The sequence below is a fragment of the Podarcis gaigeae genome, assembly GCF_964106915.1.
Source record: "Podarcis gaigeae genome assembly, chromosome: 1".
Classification (NCBI taxonomy): domain Eukaryota; kingdom Metazoa; phylum Chordata; class Lepidosauria; order Squamata; family Lacertidae; genus Podarcis; species Podarcis gaigeae.
Genome location: NC_139678.1, coordinates 19975669 through 19991632, shown reverse-complemented (window position 1 = coordinate 19991632; position 15964 = coordinate 19975669). Strand labels below are relative to the sequence as shown.

At 42.5% G+C, this 15964-nt stretch overlaps 1 protein-coding gene across 3 annotated transcripts in view; it reads left to right on the top strand.

Moving 5' to 3' along the window:
- Positions 1–2221: 2221 nt before the first annotated feature.
- The window catches only part of PAPOLA (poly(A) polymerase alpha), a 41351-nt gene continuing 27608 nt past the window's right edge, over positions 2222–15964 (top strand). For all 3 annotated transcript variants that reach the window (XM_083733933.1, XM_083733932.1, XM_083733934.1), the window contains exons 1-4: positions 2222–2581; positions 12429–12602; positions 14858–14924; positions 15408–15489. In XM_083733933.1, coding sequence (XP_083590059.1) covers positions 2574–2581; positions 12429–12602; positions 14858–14924; positions 15408–15489 — 331 coding nt within the window. In that variant the 5' untranslated portion in view covers positions 2222–2573. The remainder of the gene's footprint in view (positions 2582–12428; positions 12603–14857; positions 14925–15407; positions 15490–15964) is intronic.

The following is a 15964-nucleotide window of genomic DNA, read 5'->3' as shown; positions in this document are numbered from 1 at the left end:
ACTACAGTGGTGCCCCGCAAGACGAACGCCTCGCAAGACGGAAAACCCGCTAGACGAAAGGGTTTTCCGTTTTGGAGGCGCTTCGCAAAACAAATTTCTTTATGGGCTTGCTTCTCAAGACGAAAATGTCTTGCGAGTTCCTGCGGGTTTTTTCCCCTCCCCCCCCTTTTCCTAAGCCGCTAAGCCGCTTATCAGCTGATCCGCTGATAAGCCGCTTAACAGCTGATCGCTAAAAGCCGCTAAACCGCTAATAGCGCTAATTCGCTAAGCTGTCAATTGGCTTGCTTCGCAAGACGAAAAAACCGCTATACGAAGAGCCTCACGGAACGGATTAATTTCATCTTGCGAGGCACCACTGTACATGGGGGGAACTTGTCAATGATCTCAGGGCAGCTGGGACCATAGTCACCATGAAAACAGTTGGTAACACACTACGCCTTGAAGGACTGAGATCTTGCAGAGCCTGCAAGGTCCCCTTCCTCAAGACAGCAGATGTACAGGCCCATCTGCAGTTTGCCAATGCACATCTGAATGACCCAGAGAAGGGGGTGAAAGTGTTGTGGTCAGATGAGACAAAAATCAAGCTCTTTGGCATCAATTCAACTCGCCGTGTTTGGAGGACGAATGCTGCCTACGACCCCAAGAACACCATCCCTACCATCAAACATGGAGGGGGACATATTATGCTTTGGGGGTGTTTTTCTGCCAAGAGGACAGGACACCTTCGCTGCATTGAAGGGATGATAGACGGGACCATGTATCGTCAATTCTTGGGTGAGCACCTCCTTCCTTCAGCCAGGGCATTGAAAATGGGTCGAGGATGGGTATTCTAGCATGACAATGACCCAAAACACACAGCCAAGGTAACAAAGGAGTGGCTCAAGAAGCAGCACATTAAGGTCCTGGAGTGGCCTAGCCAGTCTCCAGACCTTAATTCCATCAAAAATCTGTGGAGGGAGCTGAAGGTTCTAGTAGCCTCGAAATCTTACTGACTTGGAGAGGATATGCAAAGAGGATTGGGACAAAATACCTCCCGAGATGTGTGCAAACCTGGTGGCCACCTACAATAAATGCCTCCTGGGAACTGTAGCTTAATTATTGTGCTGGGAACTGTCTCTGTGAGGGCTAAACTGCAGTTCCCAGGAATCGGGGGGGGGGGAGCCAGGTGCTGTAAACGTAGAGTGGATGTGACCCTGTTTTTCATGGTTTCGTCTTCATCAGGCAACAACCCAGGGCCGGATTTAGGTTTGATGAGGCCCTCAGCTACCAATGGTAAAGGTAAAGGGACCCCTGACCATTAGGTCCAGTCGTGACCGACTCTGGGGTTGCGGCGCTCATCTCGCTTTATTGGCCAAAGGAGCCTAGGAACCAGTACAGTTTCCGGGTCATGGGGCCAGCATGACTAAGCCGCTTCTGGCGAACCAGAGCAGCGCACGGAAACGCCGTTTACCTTCCTGCTGGAGCGGTACCTATTTATCTACTTGCACTTTGACGTGCTTTCAAACTGCTAGGTTGGCAGGAGCTGGGACAGAGCAACGGGAGCTCACCCCGTCGTGGGGATTCGAACCGCTGACCTTCTGATCTGTGGTTTTAACCCACAGCGCCACCTGCATCCCTCACCGAAGGTAAGGGGGCCCTTTATATGTCCAGCTGTCCTTTGTCAACAAGAAATTGTCACTTTTTTGTGTTGAACATATGTTCTATGGTAATTTATGGACCTAATAGGTATCTAAAGCCATTTGCACATAACAAAATATTTTATCAAAGTAATTGTTGAACTGAAATGCAATTAAGTATATTAATAGTGGAATTGGGGGGGGGCAAGAGAGAGGGGCCCTAAGCTATAGCTTGTTTAGCTTATAGGTAAATCCGGCACTGCAACTATCCTATCGTTTACAAACTTTTAAAGGTCCTCCTATAAAGTGGATTAAATGAGTGATAATTATGCGCTAAACCGGCGTAGTGGCTCGCAAGGAATTACACCAGAATGCAAACAACGTCTCCGAGCGCGCAGTAGATGGACCTCCTCCTGTTTGCCGCTTAGGAAAGGCAAACAGCAAAGGACGGGTTAACTGCAATCTGCGCGCCACCAAGCGAGTCCTTTCCTCCGGCGCCTGCGCAGCAGCCGCGCCAGCCGTTGGCAGCTTTCAAAAGTTCGAACTCGCCTGCCTGCAAGGACTACACTTCCCGCCAGCCAACGCAAAGGCCTGGCGCATGCGCGGGAGTGCACGTCTATCGACGCAGGGCGGGCGCCGCCGTTGCGTCAGCGCGCCAACTAGCCCTGCACGCCTCTGCTCCCCCTCCCCTCCCTCACCCCAGAACGTTGCTGTGGTAGCGCCTGGGCGCCATGTTAGGAGGCCGGAGGGGAAGAGGAAGGACTAGAGGAAGCGGCGGCGGCAGCAGCAACAACAGCGGCGGCGGCGGCCACCAGGCCTAGCAAAGCGGCTCTCCCCGCTCGGCCAGAGGGCCCGAGCCAGGCCCGTATCATGCTCGCGTCGCCCGCTTCCCAGGGGCAGGAAGAGTGACTGTTCCGGGGAAGAGGTGGCGGCGCTTAACCCACAGCCGGAGAGACGATGCCGTTGTAAGTGGAGGCCGGGTCTGGCGTGAGGGGGGGCGGGTGGAAGAAGCCCCGGGAAGCCTGGCAGGGGACTTCGGAGGCAACCTGAGCGAGCGCTTCCGGGACCCACGGCTTCCCCTCCTCGCCGTGTAGGCCCTCCGTTTGAACCCGCCTCGTCGGCCCTCATTTCCCTTGGCGCACAAATCCTCTCCCTTCCCACGTTCGCTCTCTCTGTATGTGTTTCGGCGCCTGAGGGCCTCGTTCCTCTCGCTCCCCCCCCTTTTTTTTTGCCCTGGCGCAGAACTTCGGGGGAGGAGGGGGCAGCCTCAGCGGCGCCTACGACCCTCAGCCGTAGCCCCACAACAAGTGGCGGCGGGCGTTTCACGCCTCGCCTCACACTCGGCCCTCTTGCCGCTTTCTCAGGCCTTGTGGGGGGTGAGCGTTTTGTGGGGGAGAGAGAGGACGCATGTGCGGCGTCTCGCGGGCGCCGAGGCCTATCTGGGGAGGTGCGCAGGCCCCGCCGCGCGCCGGAATCAGCCGGATGGTGGCAAAAGTCTGCCAACCAACTGGTGGGAGCGCCATCGCCGCCTCCCTCCCGCCGGTGTTGCGAAATCCCTGCCCACCTTCCTCCCCGCATCCCCGCCACACGTTATTTGAAGTGTGGGGGGGGGGGCTGGCTGGCGGGAATTGTAACGCGAACGAAAAATCCTGTGCTGCTTAGGAGATCTCGCCTGAAACACACCTGCAGCTTTTTAAAGTTGCACGCCTCTTGTTGAGTAATACCTGGAGAGGGCCAGCTTATTTTGAGGGCTTAGCTTTCCCTACCCCCCGTCCTCCTTCGTTTTGTTTTCCCTCCAACTAGAGGTTTTCTGTTGGCCGCTGAACATCTCGCTATACAGTTCTATGTAGATGTGTTGGCACTCGTTTGGTTGCACCGTGTTCCTTGTGAGGCATTGTCATGCTCGTGAACACAATTTTTTAAATTAAAAACAAATTGTATTTGGGGTAACTGACACTGTGTGCACACCATATATTTAAAACCCATTCAAAGCACAACACACACCCCAGAAAAGAATTCTGGGAACTGTAGTTCTGCTCCCAGTCCCAGAGCTGCAATTCCCAGCATGCTGAACAAATTGCAGTTCCCAGGATGTAGGTGGGGGTGTATTTTTTAAATGCATGGTATGTGCACATTCCAAGTCTACATTTATAATTTTGTGTACAGCTCTTTTCTGATACACAATGTTTGCTGGGGGTTGAACTGTGTGTTCTAGTTGCATTCTATTGCAGAAACCCCTGGAGAGTCTACAAAATAAACGTTTGTTTTCATTGTGTGAACTTTGCCATAGTTGTGTGCTGGGTATGTTAGGTAAATAATCCTTGGCAATTCTTAATAGTGGGTATACGTTTGTGAAATGTATGTTATAGGTTTTTAAATTATTTTTGGGAACAGTTGTTTCAGATTCCTTTCTGAATGTCTTGCAAAAACTAGCTTAACAAAGTTGTAAGATCCTGAATGAAAAACTAGTTGGTGACTTGAAGTGATGATAATGAGCACATTCCCTCTTTTCTAATATGGATTCGTTTCATGTATTTTTTCATTAACATTTACTTTTGAAAAATTTAAGAGACTATCCCCTGCAGCCAGTGTTAGAAACTCAGATATATCAGCTAGGCACCAAATGGCTCTTTAAACCAAAGTGGAATGTCTAGTTGCCATTGTGGGGTAAGGTGGCTCTAAAGTCTTATTTTTCAAATGATTGATTGACTGTGATTGATTATGAATTAAACATCTGACAACCTTGAGCTAACTTAAGAACTTTGAGAACTTTAAGAAGAAAAGTCACTTGATCCAGGGACAGTCCACATACATATTGGCCTATTTCTACCTCTTTTTCTTAATTGTGGCTGCTGCTGCTCAGGCTGCACAGAAAAAGCATTTTGGTTTCTGGAATTCATTCTGATTGTGCAGATAAAATCTAACTGAATTCTATAGGATGGGGTCTTAGTGTGTGAAAACAGTCATCCCCAGGCATGCACCTCCAGGTGGTGGAGGTGTGAGGCGCTATCCTGGTGCCCAGGCATCTTTACTTGGTCACAAGTGGTTGATAGCCAGCTGCAAAATATGCCTGGCTAATTTTGAACATTGCCTGCAGCAGATGAATAACTTACAATGAAATATTGTAAAGTTTTATCTGCCTGTTTGCCAACATCATAATTCTGTTTGAAAGGACCACTTTAGAAAAATAAAGAGCTATACATACTTTTGAGGATCAGGCTATATCCAAACCCTTATGAGCTCAGTTAAGTGAGAGAAATTGAGGGTTCTTTCAAAAACTTACCAGTTTAATACATGATATAAATGTGGAGACTAGTTTTTAATTTGATATAATATTTGTATCCCGCTTTTCCATCAACAAATGTTGAGCTCAAAGTGGCTCACAATAATCACAATAGCATTTAAAAAACCAACATTGTGGTCACTAATATCAAACACAATAGTGTATAAATAAACAAAGAAAAACAAATTCATCAAAATAATAGAATTCAATAAAGTAAAAGTAACTCCTGGTACTGCAAGGCTACATGGAGCCTTACTCCAGAATAAGCTGATCTACCTGGGCTTTCCAACTTCTGCATTCCCCACAAGACCTTTTTAGTGTTTTTTGAGTTTCCATGAGGACTTCTGCTTACACTATGGAATTTCCCCTCCCTCTCTTCTCCTTCTCCCCCCATCTGCTCTAGAGGACTGGTGTTTGATGGACTTGGATCCAGTACCTGTAATACCCTTCAGCATGTACAAAGTAGGATTTCCCCTTTTTCTAACAGCATCCCTCCCGCAACATACTGCAAACTGCTTATGAAGGCTGATGAATTTGCTAACAAAAATGTGTTTGCGAGTACATGTATGTAAGCTACAGTTTAAGAAATATACTCTTAATGTTTTTAAAAAGGTTGCTGTGCATCACATAATACATCATTGGAATTTTTATTTCTCTTTTTTCCATTGTTTTTAAACACTTTAAATAATAAAGTGTCTTCTCGTGCCTTGTTTTTGCTGTGAAGGTAGTGTTCCCCAGCAGTCAATGTTGAATTTTCTTTGGAGCCAGGTTGAAGGCTCTTTGGGATGGAGCATAGTGGTGCTTTTCAATGTTTTATTTAGATCTTTGAGTGCCATAACAAGGCAACATGGGGTGAAGGAACTTTATAACTTTTCCCAGTACTGACAGAATACATAAAAGGGAAGTAGGATTGAAAGCTTTCATTATGGTTGTGTCCTTGATTAATAAAATCATAAGGATCAGAAAAGATAAACTAGTTCTGTCTGTTTCTTCTGCACTGGAACTGGAGGAAAGGTTGTTTGGGTTGTAACAGTGATTAGCTCCCTTCTCCCTCAGTAACTAAGCATTGCACTTTGTGGAAGTGTATTGCGGACTTAGAATCTTTTGGGGAAATTTTAGTTTGGTTTGAATTTTAGAATCAAATGCAACTGATTAAAGGGGTAGTACACTATGCATTTTGAAGGGAGAATCCATAGTTTCTGCATGGTGCTTAAACATCTGATTTGAGTGTCTTTGTATTGTTCTTGGAATTGATCTAACCATATTATAATTAGTTTTACTGTAACCTTAGGCTGAGCTCAGCTTATATTGGGATGTGTAATGTATGGTCAGAGATAAAAACCCTCCCTTTGTGGTAGGATTGGGGGCTTGACAACCATAATTTTTTTTGCTCGCTACAAGTTGTAGACTTGAGTGGGGAAAAATGGATCACTGATGAGAGTGGTTTATTTGTTTTCTACTATAAAACTTGTTGATGATTAAAGTGTGTTTAATTCATAATTAGTATGAAAGTATGGCCATATGTAGAATAGGGTTTTTCCATTGCCTTGTAACTCCCAAAGACGTTGAAAGATTTTATTTCTGGAAGCTTTGAAAATATTAGTTGTAATAATGATTGGCTTTCGGGTTTTTTAAATGCATCGTTGTTTTCCACCCTTTGCTTCTTTTAGAGACAGGGCTGGATAAAAATCATTTAATCTTCATAATAAAAGTCTCTCCTGAGAATTGGGGCCTCTCAGGAAAGGCTTATTTAGGATGTGTTTGTTTGCTGAAAATGACAGAAATCAGGCTGGGCCCACTAAGTTTACGTCTTTCTTCATAGCAGTATCATTTTAGTTCTAATGAAGATGATGCTTTGAAAACATATGATAGGTCAACTGGCTTATTTTTTGACTTGTCACACAAATACACAAGTCTAGTGACGGTTATAGTGTTTTTTATTACTGGATTATATGGAAAATAAATTCTTCATTTGCAGCTTGTAATGGAATTTAAATCATTTTGAATATCTTGTGAGGCAGAGCTTCATAAGTACAATTCAAGTCAACAATGTATGTGCATATTGTACAACTAACAGTGATGTACAGAAAATTTTTCAGACCTTTATTTTTTTGCAGAGTTTTATCATTAGTATATGTTAATTAGTAACAACAAGTGGATGCTAGTTGCAGATGCAGTATTAGGCATGCAGTATTAGACATGAAACTGTCAGTTTCAAAGTTTTTAGCTTTGTTTACTGACTGCAAGTAAAATAAACTTGCTAAATTAGATCACTTTGGGGGCATCACAAATGCAAATTGGAATTTCCCCCCCAAATCCCCACAGTACTAGTAATTACAATCATACCTCATGTTATGTTTGCTTCAGGTTACGTGTTTTTGGGTTGCAGACCGTGGGAAACCCGGATGTACCGGAACGGGTTACTTCTGGGTTTCGCCGCATGCGTAGAAGTGCTAGATCGCACTTCGCGCATGCGATGAAGTGCCAAATGGCACCTGCGCAGACATGACACCAGCTTGCGAATGCTGTGGGTTGTGGACGTGCCTCTGTCACGGATTATGTCCGCAACCCGAGGTTCCACTGTATATTATAATTATTTTTAAATGGTGGTTTCTCTTCTCCAGATTAGTACACTGTAGACACATGAAGCTGAGTTTAGTTTAGTTCCCTCTAGTTCCTATATTTTTGATCCAAGAGAATTATTATATGCAGTAGCCCATAGTTTATTTTACAGTATAGCTTCTTATTAAGGCTTCTCATATTGCTCTGTTTCAAACCTTTGTGGGAGCTGGGCAAAGAACTGGGAACTAGTAAGCAGGCACAATCATAAACTTGTGGTAGAGACTATAGAGAAAAAGGATATGGTAAATGCAGAACTATATTGAGTTGCAATGCGGAAAAAGGATTTGATTCCCAAAAAACTTTTACATTGAAATAATGGATCTACGGCTGCAATCCTGAACACTGTTACTAGTGAGCAAATCTCATTGAAGTCAGTAGGATGTACTTCTAGGTTAAACTGGCTGTGGATTGTTCTGTATTCAGTAGAGGTCCTTGAGCATTAAAATGGTTAGCCACTATTAGTGATCCCTGATGGTTTGGCATTTACCATGGCTAATCTGGATAACTGGCATTCCAAAAAAAGGTAATCAAAGTGAAAGTATTAAATGTCCAATAATTACTAAAGAGGTCACCATCTGAAATTAATCACCAGGACTAAGTTTCAGTGCGTTTACTCTGAGTAAAAAATAGTCAACTGTTTTGGTATGTTTGGTTTGATCACATAGCTAATACTCCTCATTATGGCCTGATGTCCAGATTGTTTTTATTTTTAATGGCATATCAACTACGGAATAAATTGGTTTGCTGTGATACTTTTTTTGTGTTAACACTACACTGATAATGATGACTGAAGAAGGGTCATAGCCTTGCATGCAGGAGGTCCCAGGTTCAATCACCAGCACTTCCAGGAAGAGCTTTGAGCCCTCAGTTTGAAAACCTGGGGAGCTGGTAGGGGTCATTGTAGACAGTACTGAGTTAGATAGACCAATGATCTGTCTCTGTATAAGGCAGCTTCCAGTATTCATATGGAGCATCAATGTTGGTAATTCAGGATATGGTAGCGTAGAACTTTAGATAGTGCTTTCCAGAGGTGAGGCCATGTTAGTCCCTTGAAGCAAAAACAAGTACAGGCAACTCCCCATTTATGCACAGTCTGTTTATGTGCGACTGCACATACACACGTGCCTGGAACTTGAAAGTGGAATGTAGAAATGGAGAGCACCCTGGAGAGGAGTCCTGGCTTGTGAGGTGACCCTCCTCAGAACCTGAAGAGAACTTCTGTGTGAGCCAGAGCATTGTTGAGGCTGCTCAGCTGACGCACAGGGAAGCAGCAACTGCTTCTCTACCCCACACATTAGCTATTAGGCAGGGAGGCTGAGCAGCCTCAACAAGCCCCACTGCCCCTTGGGCTCTGGGGTAGGTCTCTTTGCAGGCCACTAGGACTCTCCAGGGTGCTCCCAATATATGTGATTTCACTTAGACTCTGGCTACTTGGCACAGTGCTGCAGAGATGTTGCTTTGAGCTAGATGTGTCTAGATAAGAAATTGTCCCTACTTTAGTACTAGCACCTTTATAAATGATATAAATATAGAAACAATGAAAATATTAGCTATTCTAGAATAGAAATAAAATGAGCTTGCGTTACCTATGCTGGAATCCAGTGTTGTTAGAAATAGTGATGGGAAATCTCTGTTAAGAAGAGAGGGAAGGAGAAGAAAGCAAGGAGTGATTATTCCTGAAGCCTGTTCCTGATTTCAGCTGAGCCCATTATTACAATTACACTAATATCTACAGTGGACGCTCGGGTTGCAAACGTGATCCGTGCGTGTCTGCTCACACGTGGGTTGCGATTTGGCACTTTTGTGCACGTGCAAAGCGCGATTCGGCACTTTTGTGAATGCACAACTGCCAAAACCAGGAAGTAACCCGTTCCAGTACTTCTGGGTTTCGGCAGTCCGTAACCCAAAAAAACGCAACCTGAAGCATCTGTAACCCGAGGTATGACTGTATATGGTTTTCTTCAGAAAGTTTGCAGATGGGGGTTTATCCTAGTAACCTTAAGTGATGTGTGCTAACTTTCTCTTCAAGTGTTTTTCTTTCAGTTGAATTATTGAAAATATTGTCTGCTAGGGATCATTGAGAAAGGGATGGAAATTACAACACAGATGTATGCCTTTATACAAAACTATAGTGTAAGCATGTTTGGAATACTGTGTACAGTTCCGGTTGCCGCATTTCAAGAAGGTGTTGAAAGGGGCAGACAAAGTTATCAGCAGAGTGGAGCAACTTTGGGACTTAATACTTTAGAGAAAGTGGGAATATGATTGAGATTTATAGAATTATGTATGGAATGGAGAAAGTGGATAGAGTATTCATTACAATTCGTTATATATTGCCTTTCAAGATACAGATCCTTCTAAGGTGACTTGAAAGTTACATTAAAGTACCTTTTTAGAAATCACAGAAAGCAATATCTGCATGTAAAAAGTTGTCGGAATCTTTCTCACAGGGCAGGTAGACTAGCTGTATATGTGTAAAGGTGAGAGGGCAGTTCATAGCTAAGCTACCTTGAGCTCAGTCTTCTTTGCCTCTCCGCTGGTATCTATCACAGGGCAGTTGAAGTGCATGGTCCTGTGAGTAGTGGAGCAAAAGTCCCATCTTGTGTCATGCCTTAAGATAGTCTTCAGCTGCCTTCCTCTTTTACCTACAATATTTCCCACAGAGCAGTTGATACTAGAATTTTCTTCATCAGTAAACACTGGTTCATCCAATGACTGACTGGTGAGAGAAGTGGGACATACAAAAGTACCGTATTTTTTCTTGTATAACATGCCCCCGTGTATAACCCTATTTTTTTCTTTTGGACTACAAAAAAGGGGGGATTGTCCAAAGTTGTAGAGCTTGGGGGGGATTGCCCATAGGTGTAGAGCTTGGGGGGGTCACCTCCATAAATCACTCTACAACCTGCCCGCCACTGCAAATAGTACACATCACCAACAACGACTCCTTCTCACTGCCCTTAAACCCTTTCATTTTATGTATCTTCACAGTTAGATATTCTAAGATTATAATATTTTTTCATTTTTTTTCCTCCAGTGGTTCACCCCTAGCTCTTCTCTATTTTTCCAGTTACCCACTATAACCTGTCTAGCTGCAATTACCATCAATTTTACCCATTTACATTCCTCTTTTGTTTCTAACTCGGTGCTACTCAGGCTAATAAGAACCATTAATTTAAATATTTCCACCTTCCTACCCACAATTCCCGATATTTCTATACCAATCTGTTTCCAGAATTCATTAACTAATGGACAGTCCTACCACATATGACTGTACGTTCACATCACTCCACATTTCCTCCAACAATTGTGTAATACCATTTTTGTACCAACTTCAACCCTTGTTCCTGGATTATCCTAGAGGTTGCAACAAAGGGTGGTTGCCGAAAGATTCTTTCCCAATCTTCATCTAAAATCTGTTCTTGAATATCTAGCTTCCAATATTCTTTCAAACTTTCCTTTCTCTTTGTCTAATAACACATTATAAAATTTTGAAACTATTTTAGCCCTATCTGTCCTATATCCTTTCACTAATTCCTCGAAGGGAGTAATAATTCTTTTTCCACATTTTCCATGTTTTTTAACTTCTTTTTCCTTTAGCAGAGAGGAAATTTGTCTTTTCCATAACCAATTAATCTTATTCCAAGTACCACAATCCTGTTCCACCGTACCTTCTGTTCCCCAGCTCTTTTCCATCTCCTCAGTTGTGATCTCCTTTAATTTATCCCCTACCTCCTTTGGGATGAGCTCCCTTAACGGGGCCATTTTATCATAATACCACATTTTGGTAACGGGAGAGAGGTCAGGAAAAAGCTCCCTTCTCCGCTTCTCCCATACCCAAATGGACCCCGTAAATGTTAATATTTTACCTCCTTCCCTTTTCCTCCTATCGAATATTCTTATTTTCCCTCCTATTACTTCCAAATTCTCCCGCTCATCCCGCGGGATGACTACTAGTCATGAGAGTTAACTACTACCTCCAGGTTCAGAGGAAGCATGCCTCCTAATACCAGTTTTTGGGGAGCAGTGCAGGAGAGGATTACTGCCCTTGTGTTCTGTTTGTAGACAAGGCATATGGGTGGTCTCTGGGGAACCAGGATGCAGGATTAGATAGGCTGAGTGCCAGTTGCTGGAAACTGAGGAGGGGGAAGTATTCTTGTATTCAGTTCCTGCTTGCAGGTTTCCCACAGGCATCAGGTTGGCCACTGTGAGAACAGGATGCTGGACTACATGGGCCATTGGCCTGATCCAGCTTGGTACTCTGATGTTCTAAGGCTTCATGTTTTTCTAAACAGTTTGCAGTTACAGTGTGATCACATCTTACACAGGGGTTATGTTCTGGGGATGGCGTGTATACACAAAAATGGGTGTCCTCAAACTGCCTCCTTGAAACCATATCTGTGAACACAGAAAGGGCCTTGTCCCCCAAGTGGAAATGACACAGAAAGTGCTTTAAAGCTCTCGTGTCTTGTTTGCATTTAACTTACAGAATTTCAGCCAGATGACCTTCAATTACATATGGTTGAAATTGCATTAGTGAAATGCATACAACATGCAATGGTACTGTGCCTGAGTCTGCAGTCACTGTACAAAGTAGGTCAGTTTAATTCCATATAGTCGTCAAAGAGCTCAATATAAAGGACCACACTCTTGTACTGTGTTCACTAATCTGGAAGGTTTGCTAATTTACCATATTTTAACTACCCTGATTATGAACAAAGCAGAGTTGTTGGCTATTGTTAAGAGGTTGTTAAACCAATTTAAGTAACTATGTTTTTATGGTATAGAAACAGCTGGACATGTGCCCAAGTAAACACTTTCATTTTTTGTATTATTATTTTTTACTGCAATGAATGGATTTGTTGATGTTGCATCTCTCTTAATTTTGTCTTACTTACCTTTATTAGTCCAGTTACAACCCAGGGATCACAACAGACACAGCAACCACAGAAGCATTATGGCATTACCTCACCTATCAGTTTAGCTGCCCCCAAGGAGATTGACTGTGTTCTTACTCAGAAATTAATTGAAACCCTAAAACCCTTTGGTGTCTTCGAAGAAGAGGAGGAACTGCAACGCAGGTAAATAAGACATTTATTGATACATAATATACTGTGGAGAGGTGACAATCCATACTGGGGTTATGGAATCACAAAACATTGAAAATAGATCTTCAAATTATTTCAGGTCCCAGTAATAGAAATGCTATACAATTCTGAACAATAGCTTGATATTCCATTAAAGTGTGTCTTTTAATTTGTGCATGAATCCAAGTTTCTGGAATGTCCATTGATGGGTTATTGTTGCAGCATAGTTGTTGTTTCTGCACAGCCAGCTCCCATGTCATGCTGGTAACATCCAGGAATTGCATAGCACAGGTGAATGACATGATTACCTTCTGTGTCAGCAATGTGTCAATAACACAATAATCTATTCTAAGCTGTGTGAAGTGGGAATTGCATTAATTTTTGTAAACCACTCCTGAAATGTTTTAGTTTTACTTACTGCTTGGAACCTCCCTTTCCTTCCTGTGGAAATCTCTAAGGCACTAACAAAATGGAGGGGGGATTTCTACTCACAAATAATTGTGTGAGAGGGTATCATAGAAATAGTAGTACATAATATTTTGAACAAGTGGGACTGCAACAGAATGATGCAGCATATCGTCCATCCTGAAAGCAGGGCTCCTGTTCTGAGTTCCAGTCAACCATTACCCCTAAGCCAAGGACATTCCACCTTTCTTCTCCACATGCCCCCCCCTCTCCCTCCCATTTACTGTTCCATGTTTATTTTCCCTCAGACGCTCTGTGGTGACTTAGCATGTTTAGTCCTCGTTGGGTTGTTGAAAAAGGGTGGCCCTGTCATTTCCCCCCATATATATTGTACAGTGGTGCCTCGCAAGACGAAATTAATTCATTCCGTGAGTTGTTTCGTATTGCGATTCTTTCGTCTTGCGGAGCGCGGATTTGCTGGGTATTAACGGCTTTAAGAAAAAGGAAGCAAACTTGCAATCTGTTTTCGTCTTGCGAAGCAAGCCCATAGGGAAAATCGTCTTGCGAAGCAACTAAAAAAACCGAAAAACCCTTTCGTCTTGCGCGTTTTTTGTCTTGCGAGGTACCACTGTACTTCTGAAAGTCTCAAATACCCAAGTGTGCTTTTATTTCCCTCTTGTTTCTCAGTGTCACATTTTGGTTACAATTCTAACAGCGCTCACCACCTGAGTTTACTAGTAAAAAAAATAATAGACAACTATTGACTTGGGAATGGGAAAGAATAGAGCATTAAAAAATTATGCAGTTGTGTGAAATTTTATAAATGAAATCTTAACTGTATCCAGTAATTTTGGTTTGTGGGTTCTTGTATGCTCTTCTCACTCAGTAGCAATTACAAAATTGGGGAAATGTTGAGTATTTATCAAAATTCCAGACAGGTGTTTTATCTTTATAGTAAAAATAAAATACTGCAAGACTTTGAGCTGTATAAGGTGCTGAATTTTGCTACTTAAGTTAATGTTTGGAGGAAGGCATTATTTTGTCAACAGACCATATCAGGTATGTCCCGTCCCTGTCATTGTCCCCTCCTGCCCACTCTGCCAGCATATGATGGGGTAGAAAAGGAAGCCTTAGTAATTTGGAACCCTTGTCTTCCAAATACTATTTGGTCAGTATTGTAGCTTACTCTAGCCACTAAGCTAGTGTAGGCAGTGCCTTTAGCTTCTTGGATTTGTGCATGGAACCCGGCTATAAAAGTAGGTGCCAAATATTCCACGAATGAAAATACTTTCCTCCAAATATCTATTAAATTATAATTTGAAATAGTGGTTTAATTGATAAAGTTTTGAAAGACCTGGTTCAAATACTAGCTCAACTATGACACACTTTTGTTGACCTTGGGCCACATATCTCAGCTAATCTGCTTTGCAAGTACAATGCCAAAAGGCCCCTGTTATTGTGTCTTTAACTCAGTTTGTTCTGCATCTGTTAGCTGCTGGTGGTTATCTCCATTTCTTGGAAAGCTTCACTGGTGGGTTTCTGCAGCTCAAGCTGCTGTGAAAGGCACAAGAGCAGGTTAGGCCATTTTTTCTGGTTGCCATCTTTGTTGGGCAGCTACTTTGAGGAATATACGTGATCATGTATGCCTCACCCTATTCCTTTGAGAAATGGTGGGATATAAATTAAATAAAATCAATAATTTCCAGACTAGCTTTGACAAATTACTTGAAACATTCTCCAGCTCCTCTGCTACACTCTTAGTTTCCTTTTCTCTGATAGGGAGTTTAAGTGCCTTAACCCAGTTTCTTCATTGTGTGTAATTTATTAATGTGTTCCATCAACAGAATTCTAATTTTGGGGAAACTAAATAACCTAGTAAAGGAATGGATACGGGAAATCAGTGAAATTAAGGTATGAATTTCTTTATTCATGTAGATGTACATTAAGACTTGTATCTTTAGCTGCTGCAGAATGTTAAACCCACTGCATTTGGCATTTAGCAATTGACATCAGTGGGAGAAAGATTATTTTATTTGTGATCCTTTAACACAGTCTTGCATACATCGATACTTAGCTGTTAAGCAGCCAAATATGATGTTTAATTAGATTTGTAGAATATGCAGTTTAATGAGTGTCTGCTGCATCAAGCTTAAGCAACTGACTGTTTCTGTTGATAAAACTAGCAGGATGCTATAGTGTGACAGCAAATTCTCATAGTGGCTTAGCAATGATAACTAGCTAACTTTCTGCCCTTACCTCTTATCAGTGTGCCACAACTGAAATAAGCTCCTATCAGTAAGCTTGAAGCCAGCATCTAGGGTTTGAAGTGTGCTGCTATTTCACTGGTTCTGCATTGCTTATAAAAATTCAAATCCTGTGTTTGCTCCCTTTTAGAATCTTCCACAGTCTGTAATAGAAAACGTTGGAGGGAAAATTTTTACATTTGGATCATATAGATTAGGTGTACATACAAAAGGTAATGTGTCCCTAATATGTACCTAATATTTTATACATTTATAAAATATGTTTGCTTAGTGCCTAGTTGGTAGCCAATAGAAGTATAAAAATTCACTAAAGATTCACTATAAAACCTTTTACGATTCTGCTGCAAGTGACATCAATGACTGGCTTGGACAGGAGATTTGCCCTCACACAAACATGTGATTAGGAAAGGATGATCGCTAAGGGCTGTACCATAGCAATCATAGCAACAACTGGTTTCTGTGACTAGCCATACCTCCAAAGCACAACAGTCTCATAGGTAGTTCTGTCTACACCATTTAATGTGATTCCATTAAAATTAAATATTTTAATGTGATTACATTGAAATAAATTATGGTTTTTGCACCACCACAGTTCAGTAGAATGCTACTCCTGAAATGCAGTCCTAGGACAGCAAAAGGAGCTCATGAGGGAATGTTCCTCCACAGTTGGATACATTTTGATAGCAA